The sequence below is a fragment of the Triticum dicoccoides genome, chromosome 5B (assembly GCF_002162155.2).
Source record: "Triticum dicoccoides isolate Atlit2015 ecotype Zavitan chromosome 5B, WEW_v2.0, whole genome shotgun sequence".
In the NCBI taxonomy this organism is placed as follows: Eukaryota; Viridiplantae; Streptophyta; class Magnoliopsida; order Poales; family Poaceae; genus Triticum; species Triticum dicoccoides.
In genome coordinates this window covers 383,230,421-383,251,003 of record NC_041389.1, presented here as the reverse complement: position 1 = coordinate 383,251,003, position 20,583 = coordinate 383,230,421, and the positions used below count along the sequence as shown (strand labels likewise).

Below are 20,583 nucleotides of genomic sequence, written 5' to 3'. Positions count from 1 at the left end.
CCTTGGGTGGGCGTCATGGCCACACACCACTATCCTCTCATCCTCCTCTGGTCATGGCGCACTCCTAGCTCCTCCGTCGCACGGCCGTGCTACGACCACACACCGGCCGTGCTACAACCGGTGACTGGTCGTGCTACAACCGATGACCGGATTTGCTGCAAGGAGCGACGGTGAATTTTGTGGTGGAGGCGATGGTGCTGAGATTTGCTGCAACCAGCACCGATAAAGTTACTACCGGCGGTTGAATTTGCTACGACCATATGACGACGAGCGTGCCAGTCGGCGACAACACCACGTTTTTGCTGCAACGGGCAACAGGGAAAGCTACCACCGGCGCCTAGATTTGCTACATCCATCTCAAGTGACGCAACGTGCTGGAAACCAACAACACCCAATATTGTTGGAACCGGACTCACCCGCGACTTTTTTTTAGCTGGAACCAGCGCAATTTTTTGGTGGAACCGGCTAGTTCGTTTGCTACAATTAAACTTTTTAGAGTTTGCTATTGCGACTTTTTTGCTGGAACCATTGTTAATTTTGGCTGGAAGCGGCTATTGCTTTTGCTTCAATTGACCATCGGAGTTTTTTTGTTCGCTGAGACTTTTTCACTGCAACCGGGGGATGGACCACCGCGAGCTCACCGGCTATGGGTGGTCGCCTGCGCGTACATGGAAGGGGTCGGCGGCGCTAGCTGCCATGTCCTCTCTCCCGCATGGGGCACGTTGGTTTGATTTTTGGGGGGAAAAGTCAAAGGCACGTGGGAGTTTGGAGGTTGGAGAGGAAGTGAGAGACTGGATCTGACGGTTTGAAAGTTTCATATCGTCCGTACGGGATGTGACTGGCCGAACTTTGCGCCGGTGCGCCGGCGCCTAGCACTGCCCCTTTTGTTAAACAAAACAACGAGGGTCTTTGTCTCATATTTTACCTGTCATTATTTTTACTCTCAAAAATGAACTTTTCGAGCGGTCCCTGCACCCGGCTCGAGCCAGCCCTCGCGCACCGCTCGCCCACAAGAGGCCTACACGCTTCAACTGGGACTGGGACTGGGACGTGCCCACCGCCACCACGTCCGAGCTACCCCTACTATTTTATGGAATACAATAACTCCCGAGCGTTCGGATTTTGAGCATTTCGTCCCGAACGATTTTACATGGCAACTTTAGTTCATAGGGGATGGCAACTTTAGTTGTTAGGGGATGACAACTTTGTCCTTTTTTTTGTTAGAAAATTGCCGTGTTTCCCTAATCTCACGCAAACTAAACTTGCCATCTAAATCGTTCGGGTTGCCATGCTTAACTCCCGAACGTTCGTGAGTTATCATTACCGTTTTTTATTCCACTGACATAAGGGTCCTGACCCGTTCAACATCTCGTCCGGACCCACGTGCCATCGGTGCGTACCGTACGCCTTCCAGCGCAGCACTTGTGCGGCACACCTCCTCACCTCCGCGTTGTCCCAAGCGCCACGGCGAATGTCTACGTTAGAAAACTCTCGCCAAATATAAAGATCGAGCTCAAGGAGAGACCGAGGAGGGATTTGACGACAGATTTCTCGAGAGGAGAAGCTTCCATTGCCAGATCCCTCCCGCTTCCGCCCCCGTTGTTCCATTCGAGCCGACCGTTTCCACCAACGCTTCCTCCTCCTCGGAGCGACCCACCCGCCGCGCTCGGCCGACATGTGGGCCCCGGCGGCCTCGCCGGCGGGCAGGGCGCCCCGACCGCCGCCGCGGTTGCCGGCGGTGGTACGGGTCGTCGTCCCGCTGCCTGTCGCGGCGAGGGTGCGGGGGCTGCCGATGCCGCCCAGTCGGCTCTGCCTAGCCGCGCCGCGTGCATCGGAAATGGCAGCCGCGGCCGAGGACGGGGAGGGGGAGGGGGAGAGGAGGTGGTGGAGGGGCGCGGAGGAGATGGACGCGGCTGTGAGGCGCGAGCTGGCGATCCGGAGGCTGCAGCAGGAAGCGGAGGAGGCGGGGACGGGGAGGAGCAGGCGGGAGTTCGCCGTGTTCGAGACGGCCAGGGGAGACACGCTCTTCACGCAGTCGTGGACTCCCGCCTCCGCCGACCCCGTCAGGTATTCCCACCTCATTTGCCAACGCAGCATCGTGGAAATTCAATTTGTTATCGTAGTAGCACCGATTCACCCAGTCGCGGCGCTTTTTCTCTGCTGCTCGACGCGGTTGTGGCATCACGCGTGTCTGCTTTCTGTAAGTTAGTTGTTGGAGATGATTTGATCTGTGTTACGCTTAATTTGGCGCAATTTGATTTGATCTGTGTTGGTACCATCGAGTAGTGCATACTCATTTTTTGTCTTGGGGTGCCACCCGTTGTCTGATAGGGAGGTCTGATAGTAGGGAATCATGAGAGAATGTCAGAATATTCTACTGAGACTGGAAGTTTGTGGGTTCCTTGCACGTGATTTTGTGGGGATTAGACCATGCAAACATGGGGGATTACATGACAAATATGTTTGTTTACCAACCATAAGGCTAGCTAATGTTAAGATTTCTATGTGCGCGACGTAGATTACAAGGGACTAATCATTCTGTCGAAGTGTTCAGGGCGGTCTCTCTATACTGTACCACTGTGGTTACTTGTGGCGGAATCTTTTCATTAGCACGGGGAAGCATAATGGGGAGGCATTTCTGGTGATGGGTTTTATTACTATCTATACTATTTGATTCATGGAGCTGGGGCTGCAGATATTCACGGAAAGCACTAGTTGATGAGATTTTAAGTTTATTTTTTCAGAAGTACGAAGACAAGATAAACTGTTTAATAAATCTCCCAGTCATAAATTGGGCTATGTCTAGATGACTGTAGGATCTACATGTGAAGCTGCACATGCAAAATTAATCCCTAGATTAATAGCATATCCAATATTTAGTTTGTTATTAGAACATTTTGACAACAAAGTTATGAAATGAGGGACTCCTGCAAAATAGTGGAAGTGATGGCGCTCACCAAGCTGCAGGCTATAAACTTAACATTTTGTTGTTGTCTCAGATAAACCTACACATATATCTCCAAAAAGGGAAGACAAACTTTTATGGGTACTTAAAAGTGGAGTTAGCAACCTGGATGTAGCTATAATGACTGACAAACTCACAAAAGGAGCTTTTGGGCGTTTTCTGTCTAGGCCCAAAACTACTTTGTCATGGTTGGCCCTTGGCGTCAACCTGTAATGACAGAGTGGAAGCATATTCGATCTAGGAAAAGACTATGTTATGGTTTGCACTTGGCGGCAACTTGCTCACCAATGCTGCTATTTCGTATAGTTTGGTACTTAGGTAGGGAACTCAGGATACATTAATGAAAATGTATGCTACTTCACAAAAAAAATCATTTGTACTCCCTACGTTTCAAAATAAGTGAAGTTCTAGGATTTTCGTAAGTCAAACTTTTTTGAGTTTGACCAAGTCTATTGAAAAATCCGCAAAGATCTACGATATCAAATATATATAATATGAAAATGTATTTCATATTGAATCTAACAAAGTAATTTTGATTTTGTGGATTTTGATATATTCTTATATAGACTTGGTCAAACTTAATGAAGTTTGACTTAGGACAATCCCAGAACTACAATTATTATGGAACAGAGGGAGCGGCTTGTAAAAACATAAGAATGCATATACTCCCTCCATCCCAGAATAAGTGTCGTTGATTTAGTACAACTTTGTACTAAATCAGCGACACTTATTTTGGGACGGAGGAAGTATCATATTTAGACATTATGCACTGCTACTGCATGCTTTGCATTTTCAGCATATATGCTATTGGAAACCTAAAATTTACAGGATGTATGATATAGGAGTTTACATGCATGGTATAATTAACTAACTGTTACTCTATCATCATGTGGGCCGAGTGCTACTTGATCTACCGCATAATCTTCTATATAGTTTTCTGTAGACACTTATCTTGACATCTTTTGTTTTTCAAATCATGTAGGGGTATTGTTGTTCTGCTACATGGTCTAAATGAGCATAGGTATATGTAATATATGGATATACCAAGATTGATTTCTATAGTGGGTTTTGCTGACAGCAGTGAGTGTCCCGCAGTGGAAGATACGACCATTTTGCAAAGTTGTTGAATGATCAAGGTCTTAAAGTTTATGCGATGGATTGGATAGGTGAGTTAGTTACCGTAATATACTGGGCTTTGACCTGCTTATTGCTTTTAATAAGATTCATAACTCTGTAATCCCTACTACCAACTATAAAGTTCACCTGAGGTTTAAGATTTTAAGTTCTTTCAAACTAGATCAACAATACAATATGAAGTCGATAGACTCATAATTTAATTAGGTTATCGTCTTGCTCAAGTTAATCTACACTGTTCTTAGTAGTCGCAGGATACCTGTTGCCATGTCAGCTATGTATGCGGTTATTCAGTGTAAACAACCTAATTAATATCATATATACATGGCACAGTATATATCTACTACCAAATATTTCTTCTGCTTTTAATGATGCTAGTGATATATTCTTCTTTATGACTGTTATGCTTTCGTCCTGGAAGTGAACGAACTGGTTTCCATTCTCAGTCTTCCTCCTTCTCTTCATGCATTTGGAGTCTTTCTTATTAAATTGTTGCATTGTGTCTTTTCTCTCAAGGACATGGCGGAAGTGATGGCGCGCATGGTTATGTTTCATCGCTTGATCATGCTGTTGGTGACTTGGTAATGTTTCTTTATCTTTTGAATAACTGTCGAGATATGGAGTTCTAGTCATAGTTTATTTTGTATCTGGGCTTTCTTGAACTAAGTTTCTCTGTGCGCAGAAAGAATTTTTAGAGGATGTTGTGTTAGAAGAAAACTATGGTTTGCCATGCTTCTTATTTGGCCACTCCACAGGTGGAGCTATTGTTTTGAAGGTATGCTGGTATAAGAAGCAGTTATATAATATTGTTGGTTTCTCTTGGTGGTATTAAACCGTAAGCATCATAACTGGAATACTAAATTACTAACTCGTATTCCTTTTGTTTGCTGATCATTCAAAGGCAGCACTAGATCCTTGTGTGGAAGTTCATATAGAAGGTTTGATCTTGACCTCGCCAGCTATTCACGTTCAGCCATCTCATCCGATTATCAAAGTAAGCACATTTTAGCGATGCCTTTCTTTCTAGTGATTACGGTGGTTTTCTTTTTTAACCGAAGGTTGCTGTGGGGTGGCTCTGTGGCTGGGGTCTGTTATATGAACAACACCCATCTTTCCATTTTCTACATCTTGCACTCCTGGAATACCATCCTCGTATGCTTGATGTTACTTGAAAGGAACGAGATTAGTAGGGTAATATCTATCGACACCGGGGAGATTTAGGTCCACATTTCAAATGATCTTATCATGTCAATACGTAGAAATATTGTTATCCTGTGCTAAAAATCCATCGTCCCTGTTACTTTCCATTGTGATATGCTTCCTCAGTTATTTTTGTTGTACATATAGTTTAAAAAATGAACTATAACAGATGACAACAACTGAAGGAAGGTGCATTTTATTATTCCTTCATTTATATGGACACATACAGTGTAAAATATTTTGCATTTTTAACCTTCTGTGTGTACCAGGACGTGAATACATGCAATATTATTTTAACTTGTAAGGGTTGCAGTATAGCTTGTTGTGAAGTTTAAACTTCAGTATTCCAACAAGAGGGTACATATTTAAATTCCTGTAGAACCGATTGTTGAGAATCACTGTTTTTCTCAGTATTTGATATGTTCTTTCTGTCATATTTATACAAAGAATTGACTTTAGTTGGTAGTTTCAACATGGGACGCAGTCGTTTCATTTGGTACTAGTGATTGCAGTAGGAACCTTGGTAAAAAAAATAAGTGCTGTTTCCAAATTCTTATATATTTTTGGTTATTCTCAACACCAGGTTGTTGCACCAATCTTCTCGGTGTTGGCTCCGAAATACCGGGTTAGTGCTTTGCATAAGAGAGGGCCTCCTGTTTCCCGTGATCCAGAGGCTCTGAAGATCAAGTATGCAGATCCACTTGTGTATACTGGACCGATTAGAGTTAGAACAGGCAACGAAATCCTCCGGATATCATCATACTTGCAGAGAAACTTAAGTAGAGTTACAGTCCCTTTTCTAGTTCTTCATGGGACAGCTGACACGATAACTGACCCAAGAGCATCCCAACGACTTTACCAAGCATCAATGTCGACTCATAAATCAATCAAGCTATATGACGGATATTTACACGACCTTCTCTTCGAGCCTGAAAGGGATGATATAGCCAATGACATCATCACTTGGTTGAGCTCAAGACTTAATGCTCTCCACAGATGGTAAGGTGAATCAGCTACGAGGTGCTTTCACTTGTAACATGGTATATAGGACAAGATAATTGTAACACACGATGTTTTAGCATCTTCCGCTGTCTTCATAGATGTTTTTGTCTAGTTATTTAATAACGGGTATGAAAGGAGCTTACCTGAGATGTAAGTTATGCAAGAAATGATGTAATTCCATTCTATTCCATTAGTTAAAAAGAAAAGTTATGAGTTCAATATTTGTTGCTGGATTGCATTTGGATGCTCTTACTGGTTTCTGGTAAATTTTGATCATCCATCTAATAGCACAACCTATCAGTTTAATTTAGATATTAATGGTGTGGGCCTAGAGCCAGGCGATATGTTACTGATGTGTGATGTGCGCACTATCAGGTTAATGATGAGCTGTATTGGTTATTGTGCAGTGTCAGCTATGTTATCACAATTAACTATTCTTTGATGGATTGCTAGTTGCCAGTAACATAGTCCAACACCTATTACAGTTTTGTGTGGCGTAAGTTACAATGGTAGTTCTGTCTGCAGATATTACAACCCAGCAACATTTCATGTGTACACGTTCTGTTAGTCCCAAAACTATCAATACCATGATCTTAATAGCATACTACATCATGCTATAGCCAATAGGATGTCGATATGCTTCTCCCTTTGAGTCAGACTTCAATGGTGTATTGGTTATTTCATCTAATCATCATGAAGTAAGCTAATGCTATATAATTTTGCTTCTAACAAAGGTTGCACTTTAGACAGGGCATGTACTGTACATAACATACTTGCAGATGCCATTTGCTTCTATGTTAAGTTTTGGGGTATGATGGCTGTTTCTGAAATGATATGATGATGCGGAATAGATGACATTGGAAGATGATAGTTTTTATCCTTAAAAACCATGACTATTATTGGTGTATGCATACTATTAGCCTTTTGTCAGTGCAACAAGATTTTTATTACTGTATCTTTTTCTGCAACCGTGCAAGCTAAGCACTTACAGCACCGCTTGCATGCTTGTGCACATATTGAGTAATATATGTGTATCTCTTTCAGTTCTTGTGTTATGCATCTGTGCTGTTGAAGGCAAAGATGATATATAAACTTTCTTTTTGTGTCAACTGCGCTATAATTTGAAGTCCCTCCTTCTGTACCAGCTATACTGACATGGCTATATCTTTTTTAATTTCTGGAAAGTGGTGGAAGATTCACATCTTACTGGTTGCAAATATGTCGCTCTCGTGTAGTGGCCATCTCTGATATCATAAATCCAACCCTATTTCTTTGTGCATCTCGCAGGTAGTGTTGTTCACAAATTTTTACCTAAACTATTATCAGAAGATATCTGTATGAGGTTTGAGGTACCCCCTCTATTCCACAACAGCATGCATTGTTTCCTTTGAAATTTTGGTTTATACATCATTTGTTTGTGTACATGTTGTTCGATGGGTTCTGAAACAGATACAGATTCAGCTCATTTCCAGTAAATGATAATATAGGAATACTACAACTGGAACTTGTAACATTAAAAAATGTGTAGTTCAGTGTCCATCTTTTCATCAGTTATGCTAGTATTAATAGAAAGTCGGACAATATATTGAACTGCTCTTGACCAGTTATTGAATGATATACACTAATTTATACTATGAAACAGATACAGTTCATGTTGGTTACAGTTCAGCTCATCTCCAATAAATTATAGTACTTAATATAGAAATACTGCAACTGCAACTTAACAGAAAAAAAGGTGCAGTTCAGTGTCCATCTTGTCATCAGTTGTGGTATTGTAAAAAGGTGTATCAATTTGCAAATATATAGGACTGCTCTTGACAAGTTATTGATGATATACACAATTTATATGAAGTGGATATTCACATAGTGCCGTTGTGGCAAGCATTATGCACCAGATTTGTTTTTTACCAGTAGAGAGATTTGTTTTCCTGTGGTGGTATTGGTTTGTTTTGCTATCCCTCTGTGCTGAAGTTTTCGTGGTATGGTTGTGTAACAAGTACCAATTAGGCGCATACAGTGAATTAATGTTCAGAAAAGCTGCAATCTATCAAGTGTTATTTGATATTTACAGAAGGCAGACATTTCTCTTTGTCACTGACCACAGAAACCCTGACCCCTTGTTTGCATATACACAAAAATATATACTCCTAGTTCTTATCCATTTTATGGAATGCATCTAGTGACAGTTGAACAAGCAGACATCTCCTTTGCTGAACTTTGATTTCTCAATATTACTGAAGTTATGGTGGGTTTCCTACCATCATCGTAAGAGAGAAGACACCTTGTATCTAGCTCAGACCTGATCATGTTTTCGGAGCTGAACAACATAAGTTATTATGGGATTATGCTACTCAAATTATGTACGCAAGCTGACCTGTAGAGTGTAGATAACCTCTGAGTCGCGTGCTCGTGGCTCTTCGATCTTCATCGTCATAGTCTCTGGCACATGTGATCCTATCAGACGGACATCATCTTCAAGTTGACCATGCTACTCAAGTGAGCTGGTACCAGTCCGTTCTTTGTCAAGATCTCATCAAGGTTGCTTGCACAATTATTTACTGTGTCATTTATCTAAATATCTGTATTGTGTGCTTATAATATTGACTTATCATAAAATCTCCCTCTGTTCCAAAATACTTTAAGTTCAAAGTTTGTCCTAAGTCAAACTTCTTTAACTTTGATCAAGTCTACAGAAAACTATACAAACATTTACAACACCACATTAGTTCATTAGATTAACCATAAAATATATTTTCATACTACTATATGTGTTTGATGTTGTAGGTATTAGCAAAATTTCATGTACACTTGGTCAAACTTAAAGAAGTTTGACTTAGGACAGACCTAGAACATCTAGTATTTTGGAACGGAGGGGTTATTTTATTGGCAACTCTTTACTTTACGTGTTTAGTAGTTCCATGTCCAATATTTATTTTAAAACCTTATATACTTAGAACTGGTGGTACGCCAGACATATTGTATGCTTTTCTTGTTCTTGTTTATAGATAAAAGGCGTATACCTGTTTATCAGTAGTATACCTGTTTATCAGTAGTATACCAGAAAATTGAAGTAACATGTTATTGAGTTTTATGGCACTATGATGATTGATATTGATAAACTGCCATTGAAAATCGATATGTATGATGTTTTTCAGTCGAACTCTTAAAATATGAATTTTTCATGGTGGTTGAAATGTTTGTAATCATATTATAAGTTAAGTAACAGTACCCAAATAAGTTTCTCGTTCACACCACTGTTAGTGATTGAATTCAATATTATTTTTTATAACGGGTCATTGTGAATGATTGACTAATTCACATTATTCTATTATTTGCATGCATACAGTTTCCAAAAAACTATCACATGTTCATCTAGCCCACTAGCCTTCTACTAGTACTGACAGTATGCAACTGGAGACTCGCTGGGAACCACCACCGTCCATTTACTAGGATCAGGATGATGATACATGTGGGCATGTGGTTACAAACCTGCTTTTAGATTCCCACAGCTGTGCGCGACTGCATTCCAATGTGTAGTTAGGTACTTAGGTCTCATAGAAATGCACGAACACAATTTTTCCTCTTCTGGTTCGGGACCATCCTACTCCTGCCTTGGTTTTCCTCGGTGCAAAAAGAACGATGATGGTTTCATGAGAATGGTGCCTTGTCCGATGAAGAAACATGGGACAAGCTAGTAGCCTCCAATTTGGTTGTTCGGGAAAATGGACGATGGGCATTAGTCTTGCCTAGAGGTGCTTGCTTGTCTCTTTTGATGTCCCTTTTTTTATTCTTTTATTGCTCTTTTGTGATTCTTTTGTCAAATCACCAACTTGTAGCGTCTCCATGACCACTAGAACTAAAATATACAACATGAGTTTTTCTGTTCATTTTATCTCTAGTACCTGGCCCATGAATTCACCATTAGTAATTGTTTTTCTCCTCTGTGAAGAATTCACTATTGGTAATTGTTTTTCTCCTCTGTGAAGAGGAGCCCATGAATTCACTGTTGGTAATTGTTTTTCTACTCTGTGAAGAGGAGCCCATGAATTCACTATTAGTACTCCCTCCGTTCCATATTAGTTGTCGCTGAAACGGATGTATCTAGACGTATTTCAGTGCTAGATACATCCGTTTGAGCGACAACTAATATGGAACGGAGGGAGTAATTGTTTTTCTCCTCTGTGAAGAGCCCAACCTGATAAGTATCAAATGTAATAATATCTTCCACTTGGAATTCAGGCAGAGGTAAGCCTACTACGACATTTTTGTTACTAAAAACACATAATTGAGCGCATTAACTCTAATATGATCTTTTTGTGTCTATGTGCCATATGCCACCTGCAGGATCTATCCACACCATGGCACAAAGCTGGTACAACCTTGAGATCTTTTCTCTATCTTTCCTTTTCTCCTTCCAAGAAACGTAGTCTTGAGATCTTTTCAGATAGTGGACACATGCAAATAGCTACATACATAAGTCCAAGTTCTAGCAAAGTTGAAACACCAGTTTGTGGTTTCCGTGCCAAAACCAAAGGTGTCATCACAAACAGATAATAATAACAATATATATTAGGTAAGCAAGTTGCACAAGTGGGCCTTTTTATATTCCCACCCAGCCATTATTCAACAGAGAATGGTTTCATCCCCAGCCAATCAAGCATGACAGTGTAGCTCGCCTATCAGAACACTTTGGATTGCATATTTACATTATTTCTTATGCCACTTGATCATTGTTTTTCTCCTGATGTTACCTGTAATATCTTTGTACTATTTAGCATAGAGCCATTGACACGAGTGACGCCAAAATTAGAAACTAGCTGTTATCTTCTGTTAAGATCAGAACCAGCAGTCAACTAATTGGTCTACAGAAAGCTTAACATGTCTTGGACCAATTATGTATCATGTGAACATTTTAAGTTCTGCACAAAAGAGAAAAAACATTTTTGGAGTTGGTGGAAGCAATGAGAAGCCTCTTGACTTGCAACTCTGTCAACATCTTAGCTACTGCTTTCTCCCTTTTCTTTCCTGCCCATTAGCTCAGCTATATATTTGCAGCATTCGCTGTGTTTATGATTACTTGCTGCATGCCACTATTAGACAGCAAGACAATCTCTTCCTTGTCCATAGTAGGCTACCACAACATGGGAGAGAACAGGAAGTTTGGACAAGTGAGCCGACATGCATTTGTAACTACGCCTTTCTTTTCTCTGTTGCAGAGTTGAAGCATAACATCTGATGTTCTTCTTCTAGATCATCCTGCCAAGGATGACGACAAATAAGATACTGCACCACCAGGAGCTACATGGCGATGAATCCATCTCTGATGTTTCAGGCATAGTGGATGAGACCTTGGGAAAGAGTCCCTTGGATAGGCAGGATACACTGAAATACAGGTGATTTTTGTGGTATACCCCATAGCACCCGAGTTCGTTCATTGCATTTTGTTCCTAACAATCTCTCGTGGACATGAAGGGTGTTTGCTAGTACTTGGAATATCGGTGGTATAGCACCAACAGATGATCTGGACTTGGAGGATTGGTTGGATACAAGAGCTAACTCCTACGACATCTATGTTCTAGGGTGAGTATCTAGTTCAGTTCAAAGTGCTAAGTGCCAACCCATCTAATGTTATTAGTGCTCTTTAGTTCTAGCTCAATAATATTGTGTGCTGATGGTGTTTTAGGTTCCAAGAAATAGTGCCACTGAATGCAGTAAATGTGCTTGGTCCTAGCAAGAGGTGTATCTCTACAAAGTGGAACTCACTAATTGGGAAGGCACTAAACAAAAAGAAGACACGAGATGGAGCACAGTTGCAGCATACAACTACAAATAGTAGTGCTATCGAAAGCTTTGCACAAGAGGGGTGCTTTATATGCATCAGGAGCAAGCAGATGGTGGGCATCTTTACCTCAGTCTGGGTGAGAAGCAATCTGAGGTCATACATTCACCATCTGGATGTGTCATGTGTTGGTTCAGGTATCATGGGCTATCTAGGGAACAAGGTACACATTGCTTCATGTATGAGTATTAAGAAGTGTGTATCATCTGTCTGCACAATCTCATGACTGTTGGCCATGTATGTTGATATGTGGATTGCAGGGTTCAGTATCAGTTCGATTTCTGCTGCATGAGACAAGCTTTTGTGTTGTTTGTTGTCACCTGGCTTCAGGTGGCAAACAAGGGGATGTGCTGCTGAGGAACTTTGATGCAGCGGATATACTTGCAAGGACGAGATTCCATGGTGGTCGAAATAAAAAGCTGCCAAAGAAAATCCTCGATCACGAGTAAGTTTACAGCATCAGCTCACTGACCTCATGTGTTCGTATGTCTTTTGCTTTTGGTGTTCCTCTTAGATTTCTTCAACAGGTAATCCCAAGGCATCTTTAAATTTGTGCTGTAGTATCAAACAACCACGGATATTAACCCCTATGCATTGGATTAGCTTTGACATTATTCCAGTGATTGCATTCTTTAGTCCTTAGTTTGATGTGACATAAGGGCATCTCAACTGAGAACTACAAATCCAGCAAGATGCTAGATGATGCAGTATTATACACACGTTACTATCTGCGTTGCTTATTTTGTCTTGATTTGCAGCACCGATTTGGTCATGACATTTATTGTGTTTCCTTTATCATATGTGCAGCCAAGTTGTTTTGCTCGGTGACTTGAATTATAGGATATCACTGGAAGAGCCTGAGACAAGGTTGCTGGTGAAAGCTAAGAACTGGTCCACCTTGTTAGAGAACGATCAGGTATTGTTTGCCAAGCTAACCTGATCTGCCATCCTTAACGATGCCACCAGAAAAAAAATACTGAATACCACTATGCTTTTCCTTTCCTCCTGGTTCTATCGCAGCTAGTGTCTGAATTCTCAACGGGGCGGCTTTTTGAGGGCTTTCAGGAAGGGTCGGTCACCTTCTCCCCCACCTACAAGTATCAGCCAAACTCTGATCAGTACTACTGGTGCTTTGAAGCAGCGCGAGGGGAGAAGAAGCGTGCTCCCGCATGGTTAGCTAGCTTGATGCCTAACTCAGAACGCCGTACATGAGATGGGATTCTCTCAGGGACAAATTAATGTGACCTTGGTTGTGTAAATTTTCATGTGCAGGTGTGATCGCATTCTTTGGCGCGGCAAGGGCCTGAAACAGATCCAATATGGGACCTGCGACTACAAGTTGTCAGACCACCGGCCGGTGAGAGCAGGTTTCATTGCCGAGTGCAGGATCAGGGGAGATTCGGAGGACTCTATTGGTGGCTTCATGCGCTGAATTCTGCAGCCGATGGTCGAGGTGGAAGTTATGCACCATCCAACCAGAGGCACTGCCTTCCGATCTAAAATATGGAACAATCACGGACATAGCGAAACCATGATGAATTTTGACGAGATCTTGAGCGTTCATTGACGACCAGTGTGCAATTGGGAAATAGACTAGTCTGATGTTCTTATCAGTGACGCTGTATAAATTTTTTGTTCTCTCGTCTCTAAAATGTCTTATATTTGTTTTAAGAGGGAGTATTTACCTAGCAAGTATTTTGTACACATTGTGGCTAAAAGAAATTAGGAGTTTTCCAGTTGAACATAGTGGTCTGATGTTTCAGCTCTTAATTCCTGAATTAGTATTACAAGATCCACTTGAACAACTAGGCACGTAACAGTGCCTTTCCTGTCAATCCTCACTATGATGTTTAGAGATGATGCTGATCTCAAACACGAGGCGCGGCACCTATTTGGACGCACTTTCCCTGTCGCATTCTCGTAAATGCTGGTGCCCGTTGCAAAAGGTAGATCCCGTGGCTTGAAACAATGGACCCAACGCTGTCGTGAACTCGTCATGGATGGGGAGAACATTCAAAGGCAAGGTTCCATTGCATGGGCAATGAAAAGCATGCATTCCACTAGTACTCCCTCCGTTCCTAAATATTTGTCTTTCTAGAGATTTCAACAAGTGACTACATACGGAGCAAAATGAGCGAATCTACACTCTAAAATATGTCTACATACATCCATATGTTGTGTCCATTTAAAATGCCTAGAAAGACAAATATTTTGGAACCGAGGGAGTAGATCACTATCTTTCTGTGTGAGCTTTAAATTTAGACCAATGGACATGGACGGCTAGGCTAATCCTTTTACATGATACTCCCTGTGCTACTGGAATATACATGTCATCCTACCACACTGGCATTTTTAAGCACCAAATATGTTGCACTAACTATTTTCACGAATTACAAATGCTTCCTTTTTCTTTTCCTTCCGACAACGAAAGAGAAAACTCAGCCCAGTTTCACGCTTATTGCAGAAACACTAGAATACTCGGGTGCTCATATGATGGCCACAGGAAGCAATAAGCTACATATAACCATTTGAGCAAACTAAAGAAAATTGCACGGCCTGCTGTTAAACCGTCATCCATGCTTAGGCAGGTAGTTGCCGACTACCAGATATCTTCGAGACTCCTTTTGAACATTCAACACCCGCAACACCTCGCCGAAAGATCTCCACGCCCCCGTCCCAATAAACAACGACGATCAAAGAAAGGGCGGTCATTGCTTACGGTTTACCACGAGCAGCCTATCAGAGCGTTGGAGCTGATTACGTCGAGCAAAATAAAGAAGCCCAACGGGGGAAAGGTGAAGTCATGCTGGATCACCTATGTAATGAAATAATCCCAAGAATGTTATCTTGAAGATGGGGGTTGGGGTGGGCGTAGCGGAGCGGAGCGGAGGAAGGCGGGTTATGTTATTATTATTACCCATAGAGATAGTACAATATACGGGAGTACCATAGCCAAGCAAGCAGTCGAGATAATATCAGCTCCGCTCGCTTTCCTTTCGAGTTAACTAAGGTGAGGTATTGTCGCAGTGAGTAGGACGCGGGTCATGCAGTGGGTGGAAGCGGGTGTGTGCACACTGCACAGCTCTTAAAAATTTACTCGTCACCTAGGCTAGTAAGGGGGGAAGGTCGCAACCTTGTTTCAAAGTAGAAGAAAGGAAATCTATGTATGGCCTGAATTTAGAAGTATAAATGATTTGGCCTGGGAGTTTTGGCTGCTAACACCGGCGATTATATCTCCAACGCGGGTGCCGTGCCTCAGCGGCAGATAATCAGCGCGTATAAAGTGTTTCCTACGTGCGTCTGTTGAGGTGTGGAACTTACAAAGAAGTGCTCTGCAGACCTCTAAAAAAAAAGTGCTCTGCAGATATGCGTCCGTAGAAAGGAAAAAAAAGTGTAATCTTCAACATAGTCTGTTACGTGTTCTTGAAAAAGTTCCAACTTCGAATCCGTGCACTTTGCCAAAAAAAATAAAGACAAGTGGATGTGAAACGGTCACTACTCACAGCAGATTTGTTTTCCTTGCACCCAAGAAATACTTTATCCATTTGTATAGGATACGTTGGCCTCAAGCCATATCGATGCTATGACTACACATCTCTGGAAGAATGCACATCATGTTCATGCATAAAGACCCGCAAAAAAATATATTCATGTATAAAGAACTGCAAACTATACTACATATATACAAGAATGGTATTTCCTCTACCCAATATTTAGACAGTACACCAATGGCTAGCGCTATTATCAACTGAGGTGCGTTTGCAATTACAGTGTGATCTATTGTATACATGGGCGTAATGATCGAAGTTAGGTGAAACTGTGTATGTGGTGCAACAAACTGTTGCTGCTAAAGAGCTACTGCTTCTACATATCCTCCAGCAGATGTTCCCACAGGCATTGGTGTTCATGTACTTCTCAGCTCAAAAACTCATCGAGGCAGTTGAATGCTGTACATTTTTGGCGCATCCGCATAACTTAATACAACAACCTGCTCTACTTTCGTTCTCCAGGTGCAGCAGGGCTCAGAGACAACTCAATTTCCTCAAGAGAACGTCCTTTTGTCTCTACTATGAAATTGTAAGCGAAAAGTGCGGACAGCAAGGAGACTCCGCCAAAACCTGCATACACCGCTCCGACGCCAAACAACTTTACAAGCTCCAGGAAATATAGTCCCACCACAAAATTACATATCTGACAAACAATCAATTCCATAAGCATATAGGGGTAGACAGGACAGTATTTTTTTTTTTTTTTGAGACTGGACAATACTCTTGATACAGAGTGAGTAGAGTGCATACCCAATGTACAGTGAAGCTGAACCCCATAACTTTTGAGCGTGTCCGGGCACTGCTCAGCTCAGGTATGATAATTCCAGTGACTGGCCCAGCACCAAGAGCAAAAGTAAAAATGTACCTGAAAATGCAATCATAAGTTTTCTGTACACATGGACAAAAGAGTGACATACCTAGCCAATTTCAATATTAGTGAAACACAAATAGCATGAGTGAGGTCTCTAACCAAGATTCTGATTATTTGTCACAACTGTGAAGTGATTGCAGTGCAATGAGCTTTAGTCCTCACATTTTAAATTGCTGTGGACCATGCAATGAGGAATATGCTAGAGAGAAAGAAGGTAAAAGTGCATACAAAAGAGTTCCGGTAACTGAGAGGGTATGTCCAACGCCTTCATCAAGGGGAAAGCTGATGGAAAACACTATGAGGAACATAGCAAATGCCTGCAAATGGGAAGAAAGTGGCATTAGATTATTATGTTTAACAAGAGCAGTATTTGCACAAGGACCATACCAACATAGCAAGATTGCCTAAATATCAGGAAAATCATATCGGCGCACCAAAGGAACAATATACTCGTCATCAACTCTCCAATAAAAGGAAAATACAGATATTTTTTTACAAAATATTTAAGATTGTGTCGGACTGCCTGAAAAATGCTGCATACCATTCCAAGATAGCTCCCTATCAAAAGATTCTTCCGTCCTTGCTTGTCCATCAAATTTGAAGCAACAAGTGCCCCTAAAACCACCCAAAACATGGTACATGAGTTTATAAATACAACATAGAGGAACATGAATACCGGAGTTTAACTAACCTCCAAAGTTGGTTATTCCAACATATAAGCTCGCCAAAATACCACTGGTAATACCAACATCACGGAATGTTAATGATGAAAAATAGAGAACACCATTTATTCCAGCAAACTGTTGCAGAAAGAAAAGCGACCCTCCAATCAACGCAACTGCATATACATTAGAGAATATTTATTGCTAACTAAAAAGATCATAATAATGCCAAAGAAAAATGCTTCCAGGTAAGGTCATGGCCTCTCCTTTACAAAAGATGTGTGGAGAAAGAATGATATTTGTGTTCAAAGTTATGCAAAAATGAGATGCAAAACCTCAAGCGGGCATGTAAGCGCAGGAACGTGCACATCCATACCTAGATACATAAGCAAGCATGCACAAATCCGAACATATACAGTTCACAAGCATATTATGGTTATTCATATCAGGAAGAGAGACCAAAAGAAGGAACAGCAAAAGGAAATATATAGGTAATGGAAACAACCTCTATTGTGGGGTTCCGCCAGAAGTTCTGACCAGCTAGCCTGTGAATCGTCGTTTGCAACAACAGATTTCATTTCTTCCATGGCCTTCTCCGCTTCAGAAACTCCCCAAATATTCTCTACCACTTTTCTGGCATCATCTAATCTCCCAACCTACATGATGGAATATACTGATACGAGTGGTCTTGATCAACTAAATAAAACTCACAATTAAGCAAAGCCACACCTTGGCAAGCCACCGTGGACTCTCAACGGCGAATTGCATTCCAACAACAATGAAAAAACCAGGCACACATGCTGCATAAAGCATTGTTCGCCACCTATGGAAAGGAACCCAAAATATTAATTAGGCAACATGTTAAGAATCTACTAAAAATAAAATGCATTTGGTTAGAAATTTGTTCACAAAGCTTAACAAAAATGTGAAGTGTTCAAAATCAAAGTGTTTGTTTTAATATGTAAAGTCTCGAGACTTAGTAGTTAAAGCTAGAAATTTGGGCTCCTGTAAAGCTGTAACAGTGCAATATTCTTCATATGACTATGATTTATTTCAACAATTGATAACCTTTGCATTGGTTCTATTCTTCTACACTACTGAGATATGTGAGAAAAAAGGTTATGAACCTGCTTGATTAATAAGTATGTGTTATGAATTTGTTCCATGATCACGGGCACTGTAAAAAAATTAAACCAATGATAACTTACATCATTAACATAGCAGAAAAGCCAACGAAAGGTGCCTCACCAATGTGGATCACTTTCAGAAGGTATCCCCAAGGAAAGTGAAGCAATTATTCCTAAACATGTTCCAATCTGGCATAGAGTACCCAAAGTGCCTCTGTATTTTGTTGGAGCAACCTAGTATGTAGTAGCATGTAAAAAGAGCGAAAATTGATACAGAGATATTGGAAACAATCAAGACATGAGAACTGGGTATAAGACTAAGCATAGTGCTATTGCACTGCCGTTCAATTCTGAAGCATCACATTTCTGAAGTGTACCTCAGAGATGTATATTGGAACAAGCACGGTATTCACGCCAATTCCAATGCCAACAAGGAACCTTCCCAGGAGCATCTCATCCAACGAATGTGCCTGTGCACTGTATTACTGTATTAGACGTGACAAATGATGTTTATAAAATGGATATGCTGTTAAGAGGAAAGACTGAATTTGATGTTAACTTCTGTACAACTATGTTACGACAGCAGTTAGAAGAAGAAACTCCATAAACCTACGAATGTAGAAAAAGTACCTGATGAAAGCCCCAACAATTAATGGAATACTATCAATCTGAAGAGTCCTTTTACAACCTAAATAATCAACTAGCGCAGACGAGCCTAAGCTCCCAAAGAATGCACCGACAATGAATATGCTGACCACAAGACCTTGGAGAAACGGATTTCCTTGAAAACCAAGCTCTCGTGCAATATCCTCTATCGGACCATTCATGACCCTGCAAATTACATCATGCACCGAGACTTTACTAGAATGTTTTAACATAACATAGATATCAGCACCAGTAAACTGAAAATAACATTGCAATGTATAGCCCATTAAACAGTCGAATACACATACTTCAGCATACATTCCAAATTCAGTGTTCACATTTTAACTGACATTGATCATTTAAATTTCTTTGAAGCCACATGAATTTTGATGACAGCTGCACCATTTCCTATGCAAAATTTATGTAGTAATGATGTGACTACCAGCTACTGCATAACAACTGATTGAGATTACCAATCAAAGATATTCAAAAACAAGTTAGGGTCTATGCATGTTTTCTAAATTTTAAACTTTAAATCTAATTGAGAAAGAACACATAAGTGGCACGTCCAGTTTAACACTCGTAGAAAGGATATGTTGTAAACCCTAAGGTTGCTAACTACTCCCCCGGTGTCTTTGATTTAGTACAACTTTAGTACAAAGTTGTACCAAACCAAAGGCAGTTATTTTGGGACGGAGAGAGTATTCTCTTACGCACCCAATGTGGTAGCCAAAGAGGAAATTGGCCATGGACGCCGTGAGCACGTGCGGGAACGCCCGCACCCACCCGAGATCAGCGTCACCACCTCCATCTCCACCACCACCGCCGCCGCCTCCGAACCCCGCATCCAGTCCTGTCAAGAACAGCGAAAGCTCGCGTCATTACATCAACGGACCAACACGTGCACGAGCAACAAAGAAGCAACGGATGCCGAACCTGGGATGCCGCCCAGCAATTCCGAGCTAGGCTGAGGCGGCGGGGCAGAAGATTGGCTGGAAGGAGGCCCGCTCTCTACGGCGGCGAGGCGTGGGTGCCAGAGCTCGAGGCGGCGCGGCAGGGCACGGAGGGCGGCTCCGCGCGCGCGGCTAGAGGACGGCCCGAGGCCGAGCCGCGGTCGCAGCGAGGGCGCCGAGGGGAGTATAAGCATCGCGGCAAGGGGCGTCGGCGGCATCATCGCTCCGGCGACGGGACGGGCAATTCGTCGAGCAGCCGGCGGGCGAGGGGCGTAGTGGGGAAGTAACGAGCGAATTTGGGAGGGGGGGAGGTAGGCGAGCGCGCGCAGAGGAAACGGGTGAAGGGGAAGCCGCGACGCGGAACAGCTGATTTTATGTGGGGCCAGTTTGTACCATGGCTCGTGAAGAAGCAGTGGCCACGTGTCACACTGTCACCTGCTTGACTGAAAGTGAGCACAAGTTTTTTTTAAGGCAAAAAATGCAAGTTTTTGTTTTCCTAATCTGGAAAGTCAACTGGGCTCGTGTCCCTTTTTCTTATATAAAACACACTAGTTTCTTGTATATACAAGTGTGAGGTACTCCCTCCATTCGGAATTACTTGTCTCGGAAATGGATGTATCTAGAACATCTAGATACA

The 20,583-nt window shown here is 41.8% G+C and overlaps 3 protein-coding genes across 9 annotated transcripts; 2 read left to right on the top strand and 1 right to left on the bottom strand.

Annotated features, from left to right (window-relative positions):
• The first annotated feature begins 1,378 nt into the window (after positions 1-1,378).
• LOC119309309 (monoacylglycerol lipase-like) lies at positions 1,379-10,673 on the top strand. 7 transcript variants are annotated; one of them, XM_037585336.1, is made up of 10 exons: positions 1,379-2,067; positions 3,948-3,986; positions 4,061-4,131; positions 4,616-4,680; positions 4,782-4,874; positions 5,001-5,093; positions 5,883-6,303; positions 7,589-7,650; positions 8,482-10,546; positions 10,646-10,673. In XM_037585336.1, the coding sequence occupies exons 1-7, from the start codon at positions 1,676-1,678 to the stop codon at positions 6,300-6,302; spliced, it is 1,173 nt and encodes a 390-aa protein (XP_037441233.1). In that variant the 5' UTR covers positions 1,379-1,675; the 3' UTR covers position 6,303; positions 7,589-7,650; positions 8,482-10,546; positions 10,646-10,673. The 7 variants fall into 7 exon arrangements, with proteins under 7 accessions (XP_037441233.1, XP_037441235.1, XP_037441234.1 ...); XM_037585338.1 differs by having other exon boundaries at positions 7,589-8,839; positions 10,541-10,546; XM_037585337.1 differs by having other exon boundaries at positions 7,589-8,839; positions 10,489-10,546.
• Positions 10,674-10,820: 147 nt separating this feature from the next.
• LOC119309308 (type IV inositol polyphosphate 5-phosphatase 9-like) lies at positions 10,821-13,886 on the top strand. Its single transcript, XM_037585333.1, has 8 exons — positions 10,821-11,469; positions 11,552-11,694; positions 11,774-11,881; positions 11,985-12,303; positions 12,401-12,585; positions 12,948-13,056; positions 13,161-13,312; positions 13,413-13,886. Exons 1-8 carry the CDS (start codon positions 11,371-11,373, stop codon positions 13,570-13,572), a joined length of 1,275 nt encoding a protein of 424 aa, XP_037441230.1. The 5' UTR covers positions 10,821-11,370; the 3' UTR covers positions 13,573-13,886.
• A 1,879-nt stretch (positions 13,887-15,765) lies between these two features.
• On the bottom strand, positions 15,766-20,276 carry LOC119309307 (probable plastidic glucose transporter 1). The gene is made up of 12 exons (XM_037585332.1): positions 19,930-20,276; positions 19,711-19,846; positions 18,979-19,179; positions 18,726-18,825; positions 18,470-18,582; positions 17,951-18,044; positions 17,727-17,877; positions 17,251-17,397; positions 17,101-17,174; positions 16,788-16,876; positions 16,439-16,553; positions 15,766-16,331 (listed from the first exon to the last, which is right to left on the bottom strand). Exons 1-12 carry the CDS (start codon positions 20,165-20,167, stop codon positions 16,134-16,136), a joined length of 1,656 nt encoding a protein of 551 aa, XP_037441229.1. The 5' UTR covers positions 20,168-20,276; the 3' UTR covers positions 15,766-16,133.
• Between the last annotated feature and the right edge of the window lie 307 nt (positions 20,277-20,583).